Below are 6,635 nucleotides of genomic sequence, written 5' to 3'. Positions count from 1 at the left end.
GAGTATCTACTTGGAAATTTCAGCTTTTGGAGGAGCTACCATACGAGGGTCCTCTTTGGGAGGATCATGTGTCTTAGGAGACGACTCTTCATGAAAAACTCATTTTGGGCTTTCCTTTTAGGGGATACCATAGAATTAGATGTCGGCATGTCTAAAGACAATGGTGGATTGTAGTTCTGAAAGGTAGGTGTAATGAAGCTTGACCAACTGCTACCATTTGACATAAATGCATAGCATTAGGGTGGGTCTTGATCATAACTACATGATTCTTAGTAACACACTTAATAGAATCATGAAGAGTAGATGAAACTTCCCCTAAAGAATGTAGCCAAGGTCTACCCAAAATAAAGTTATACAGTAAAAGTCCTGACATGCCATACGCCAAGTTTGGAATAATAATTGATCCAATATTTAAAGGCGAAATAACAATGCCCAAAAAAATTTTATTAGTGTTATCAAAACCACGAATGAATATATAAGATGCAGCAACAGAGTTTGAATCCACTTTGATTTTAGGCAGTAAGTCTAGACTGCAAACGTTGAGTGATGAACCTAAATCAACCATATTCTGCTTAATGCCAACACCATTAACATAAATAATTATCATCGGGTCTTGCAAGTTCCTCACTTCTAGAGGCATGTGGACAGACTGTAATATTTGGTGAATCCACACAAATACAATACATCAACACATTCACATCTACAAGCCTAGAACAAGAAGGCGACAAGATATTTTGAAGAGATTCCTAAAGCATACCCTGATAAATCAGAGCAATTTGAAGCAAATCCCATAGTGAGATCTTAGCAAGAGTAAAAAAAAGTTGCTCAATAAGGTCATAGTCACTAGGTTGTTGAACTAAAGTTTTAGAAGCTTGAGGAAGATATGGTTGCAAAGGTTGTAAAGAAGTGCTAGATTGATCAACATTTTGCTTTTTTTTCTCCTTTCTTGACTCTTATTTTTCTTATTCTAATTATTCGCAGCCAACAATCAATAAACCTTAATTTAATTTATTCGCTCATAAAGAAATTTAAAAAATAAAAATTGACAAAGTCTTTTAAAATTTCATTTAAAAATGTTTTCATTAAGAAATATTACAGTCCATGCATAGACTAGTAACATGTGTTTTTCCAAAAAACTAATAAGAGTAATTGAGTATCCTAATTCTATAATAAAATTTTCTAAATAAGTGGAAACCATCTAAAAGATGGGCTCAAAGTGAATGTCTTTCTTTCAATGTGAAGAATGATTTGTATTCAGCCATTCACATTAGTAAGACTGCATCCTTCAAATAAGATATATTATCCTTTTACATTACTCAAAGTTGGATTCAATCTAGGAGGACCCAATCTTATTGCATTAATGTAATTTACTGGACTATGTGCTGAAATCCCTGGAACCAAAATTCCAAATATTCTAGAGATAATAGAAAGTTTGGTCTCCTTGAAGCTCTCTCCCTTAATGTAATGTAATACTAAGGATTGTAACAATTCCCATATGGCAGTTATTCTTATGGGTATGAAGTACACCAACGTGAGATCTCTATTGGGGGCTTCCACAAGATTCTGCAATAACAATTTTAACAAAATAATATATTAAATCCATAGAGACAATCTTACTAAAATTTAGTGGATATCACTAATCTTAAAAAATAATAATGAGTATTACAAAATTAAAAAGTAATTTGAATACCTTTTGACAATAACAGCAGTTGTAGTAAAGACATACTCCAAAGTGCTTATACATGAATAGGCCATCATCAAAAGGTAATCTTGGAATAAGGTCATTGGAATATACAACTCTAAAATATTTGGGTTTGGATTGTTTTAGTTTACTATTCATGAAATCTCCAAATTCTTTATCACCAACTCTAGGTTGTCCAAATGTATAAATAGCCAATAGTTTTTCTAACAACTTATCCTCCTTGTTCACAAATAGCATTGCTAAAAATAATACAGCTAAAGCTCCTCCTAAACTATGACCTGTCACAATGAATTTTGCATTTTTGTGGATTTGTAAAAGGTTCTTTAACTGTTGGCATAGAACAAAATAGGCTAGAGGTTTGTTGATGTCTTGTGTTTCGAGATGATGTGAGGATTTCTTATCAATTGAACGGTTTGCTAGACCCAAAGCCTCTAGAAATCCTAAATGGACTTTTCCTATTTGGGGAAAGTCATACCATGAGAAATCTAAATCTGTTATGTAATCATCTGCCTCAAATAATTGTGTTCCTCTAAAGGCTACCACTATTAATTTGGCATCAATTTCCTTGTCACATACTACAAATGCTTGTGTAGATTTCTTCTGCAAGTGATCTGTAAGATACCCATATCAACATATTAGTATTCATGAATATGCAACTAATATAAAGATATTACCTACTTTTAGAAATATGCATACAAAGAATTGTGTAATTAATAGTGATATTATAATAAAGACAAGAAAGGTTGGCACTAATTCTCTTCCATATTAATTTCAAAAAATAACAATGAATAGATTGTCAACACACACTAAGCCAAAAGAATCTTCAAAACACGTTTGAGAAAAGAGTACAAATATATTAAATTATAATTATTAAGTCAAATTCTAAACATGAATGGAACTAGTAATTTTTCAATGTTAGAATATTGTCCTCCACTTTTTCATTTTTATTAATTAAATACCCTTAATAAAAGTAGGTAGATCAAATAATGTGTATGTGAACAAGTTTTATTTTTGATAAGATTTAGTTTTAAAAGGATGGTTGATTTTGTCTTTATTTAAACATCATTTCATTGAATGTTCAATTAATCAATTAATCAATTTTCTTTCATTTATATCAAAAATTAATTAATTATTTTATTGATTTAAAATTTTTTTTAAATGATAAAAATATTATTGGATGAAATTTTATAATTTATTTGATATGCTAAATTATCTTAAATTTATATAATATTGATTTATATCAATTGAACTGATCAATCAATCTATATTGAAAACGCGTAATTTACGATTTCATTACACTTGGTTTGTCCAGAAAGATTCCATACCGTCCCAAAAGTCGAAGAACTCCACAAAATGCATCTGCAAGATTAGACATTTTTGTTCAGTCAAAGAAAAATTTGAACAAATTTCTGTGGGCTGTTAAAACAAGTGAAATAAAGTACCTTCCAGTGCTGGTTGACTGTTTTCCTGATAACCAACTTGTTTTCATAAGCTAAAGTTGAAGCCATGGCTGAGATATCTGCAAACACTCGATCCCCACCATCCATGACGGAGAGATCATCTTCAGAGATGCTCTTATACAGATCTCTGCGCCGCTCTAAATGGCCAATCACACTTAAAAATTCTTCTGATCCTCTCTTGGGTATGATCATGCTTCCTGTATAGAACAATCCACACAACCAGTAGTCAAGATTTTACTTAATTCTCTATGATGCTAATTTAGAGTGGGAAGAAGTATTGACAGGGTATGATTTATAGGAGTTGTAGCTAAATATGTGGTATTAGAGTCATGTTTGGATCGAAATAAGCTGGCCAAAGAGGGGTTAGTAGCTCCCTGATACACTAAATGAAAGATCTTAGATTTGAGTCCTAATCGCTGCCTATTCCAAATTAAGAGGCTGAGGGGGTGGGTATTAAGATAGTCTAGACCCTGTGGTCCATAATCTCCCCATCAGAGCAGTACCATAGTTGATTCACTGGTCTGATCATATGAACTGTAGCTCAACAAAAATAAGCCCTCTTAAATTTAAAACCAAAGAAGCAGTGAAAAGGTCTAATTCTGGTAAATTTCTACAGAAGGGACTGAGATCCACCACATTCATAACTTGTTTCACAACAATCCATTCAAATGTTGTTAGCAGTTTCGAATCACACAATCAAATCCGTGATCTAGATTTGATTGTGTGAGAAATTTTTTACCATCAAATCCGTGATCTTAAGTGTTTTGCTCTCTTAAGCCAAAGGATAAGAACTTACCAAATCCTATAAAAGAAACTTTTATCAATGTAAAAGATTAAAAAAACCATAAACATATGGAAAGGAATGATGATCTATGATGGAAAAATAATAATTTAAAAATGCTTACACAATATTTTTTGTGAGAATAATATCAAATCAGTGATTAAAACTAAGTACAATTACCGTTTAATAAACTGAACAGGGTTCTTAACAATCCCCCATTCTGAGAAAACAGGTTCAGAAGAAATTCAACCAAGATACCCAATGCTTTCAAGGGTCCTGCAACATACTCCACAATTTTCATCAATATAAGCGAGAGCTTTATTTTCCAGTACTGGTCCAGCTGTGGACGTATGACTGGCTCTCCATAAGGCAATATTACACTCAGAATCAGCTTCAACAAACTGAGCCTCTCAGGGTAGGCTATCAAGTCACTACTTGTCTCCATAGTCACAAGTTTTCCCTTACGAAGAAGAAGAAGAAGAAGAAAAGGATGATTTTCCAATGTCTACAAGTTCATGCATTTATATGCAACAGAGCACATGAAAAATGCCATTGTACAGAAAACATGTTAAATACATTAATCATGTTTGAATTTATTTGTTGGCAATCTATTCAACATTTGAGAGTTCATATTATAGTTGGTATCTTTTATAGTTGTTATCTTTTATGTTTATTGCATATTAAGCACTCATTAGGCAGTATTTATTGATTAATTGAACCTTAGAATTTTGTTATATTTTGACTATTTAACCTAGGCGTGAAAAATACTTTAAATAGAGAATGATTACATTTATCATGTGATTTAAGAATGTGATGTTGAGCCATTTATCATGTGATTTAAGAATAAATGGATAAGAGTTACCATACAATTTATAATAAATGATTGACTGAATAATTTGAATAATTTGTTATTTCTAAGGTATGAAATTGTTCTATATTTAATCTTATTTTAATCTATAATAAATATATTCATTATTTCATTTTAATAAATATATTCATTATTTCATTTTAATCTATAATAAATATGATTGACTTATGAAAACAAGATCGTCATCAAGAAGAGAAACAACCAGTAAGCACTAATTTTTTTGTTGAATGGCCATTCTTGCAGATGCATTTTGTGGAGTTCTTTTAGGATGGTTGAAATTTTTTCTTAAAAATAAATTCAAAGATCTGTGCTTTTGTATAAGGTAGCTAAACATAATTAAACAATTTTATATATGTTTGACATAAAATCTTTCAATAATAAATAAATAAATTATTAAAAAATACGTTTTTAATTATTATTTATAAAAAAATAAAAAAAATTTAAAACAATTTTATTTTCTATGATTTAATATATTATAAAATTATTTTAGAACTTATTTTTTATATTTTTATGTCGAGGGAGTTTTAAAATAGTTTAACTCTTTTATAATTTCATTTGTACAAACATGTAGAAATATATATTTCTACACATTTCTATAAATGAAATTATACAAAAGCTAACAATTAAGTACATATAATATTTATTTTTCTATTAATGGTTGGCTGAGTTTATTCATCTAAGCTTAGGAATAGTGTCTTTTGGACACCTCCTAAATCGGAATACATCACTAAATTTTGATGGAACCTCAAAAGATAACCTTGGTATTTTATGTGTTGGTTGCATCATCAACAAAGAAAATAGTAAGGCCATTGGTGCAACATCAAAAGAGACCAAACGGACACAAATAATGACATAAACATTCAAGATCTTATTCTAAGTATCTAAATACGTAAAACTTTCAAGTTGATTGATGCAACATCAAAAGAGATCTAGAGAGATAAATGTTGAATACTATTTTCTTGGAAACAATGCTATCTATATGAAGAAGAAAAATCATTACTAATTCAATCTTAAGCCCTTGTCCAAAGTAACAATAATTAATGAATACTCAACTATAGTAATTGTTATCCAATAAAGAAATAACAATAAGTAATGAGAAGTTTTGATTAGATAAGCATAGGGAAAGGTTCAAACCCATTATAAAGCAATCATCAAGAAAAAATAGATGAATCTCACAAGCTCTAAGATCAAGAAGGAAAAAAATACAATCAAAGACACAAAAAAACCAAGAATAAAAGAAAATAGAGAATAGAGAATACCAGCTGATAATTAACAAAGAAGCTATTCTCCATTTAAACATTTGAGTTCTTTCATGTTATGTCACTCCTTGTTGAGAAAATCCAACTTATCTTCAAAATTCACCTCCTCTAAAGAGAGACTCGAACCAACAATGGTAGATAAAGGATGAGTAGAGTGGGGGTGTCATTCGAGTGGTTTTTTTATTTAAAAAAATTCATCCATACATGACAAACCTCAACATAACCCAAATAGAGAAATCTATTCAAACAAGTATTTAGAATCCATATGAAAAATAATAGACAACATACCATCAAATATGACATCAAATATACCCTTAGAAAAACCCTCAAGAAGGAAAAACCTAGCCTCAAAAAGCATCCATCACTCATGTATTGTTCAACAATGAAATCATTACAACACATCTTCAATTTCCTCCATGAACACTTTTGAAACAAAAGCTCTCTATAAGCAATCCATCTAAACAAGCATGTAATGGCACATCCTGTGCCATGCTTCAAACCCTCATAATTTATGCAACAAGAGAAACTATCAACCCCCTAGCCAAAATGGCCAACTAGCCAACCT

General features: G+C 30.7%; 2 protein-coding genes across 2 annotated transcripts; both read right to left on the bottom strand.

The window, feature by feature from the left end:
• Positions 1–1,170: 1,170 nt before the first annotated feature.
• On the bottom strand, positions 1,171–2,328 carry LOC131077521 (triacylglycerol lipase OBL1-like). The gene is made up of 2 exons (XM_058015031.2): positions 1,691–2,328; positions 1,171–1,563 (listed from the first exon to the last, which is right to left on the bottom strand). The coding sequence occupies exons 1-2, from the start codon at positions 1,937–1,939 to the stop codon at positions 1,300–1,302; spliced, it is 513 nt and encodes a 170-aa protein (XP_057871014.1). The 5' UTR covers positions 1,940–2,328; the 3' UTR covers positions 1,171–1,299.
• A 667-nt stretch (positions 2,329–2,995) lies between these two features.
• On the bottom strand, positions 2,996–4,396 carry LOC131856155 (triacylglycerol lipase OBL1-like). The gene is made up of 3 exons (XM_059207577.1): positions 4,124–4,396; positions 3,145–3,359; positions 2,996–3,061 (listed from the first exon to the last, which is right to left on the bottom strand). The coding sequence occupies exons 1-3, from the start codon at positions 4,386–4,388 to the stop codon at positions 2,996–2,998; spliced, it is 546 nt and encodes a 181-aa protein (XP_059063560.1). The 5' UTR covers positions 4,389–4,396.
• Between the last annotated feature and the right edge of the window lie 2,239 nt (positions 4,397–6,635).

The sequence above is a fragment of the Cryptomeria japonica genome, chromosome 6, assembly GCF_030272615.1.
Source record: "Cryptomeria japonica chromosome 6, Sugi_1.0, whole genome shotgun sequence".
Taxonomy (NCBI): domain Eukaryota; kingdom Viridiplantae; phylum Streptophyta; class Pinopsida; order Cupressales; family Cupressaceae; genus Cryptomeria; species Cryptomeria japonica.
Note: the sequence above shows the minus strand (reverse complement) of the source record. Positions and strands in the feature narration are given on the sequence as shown.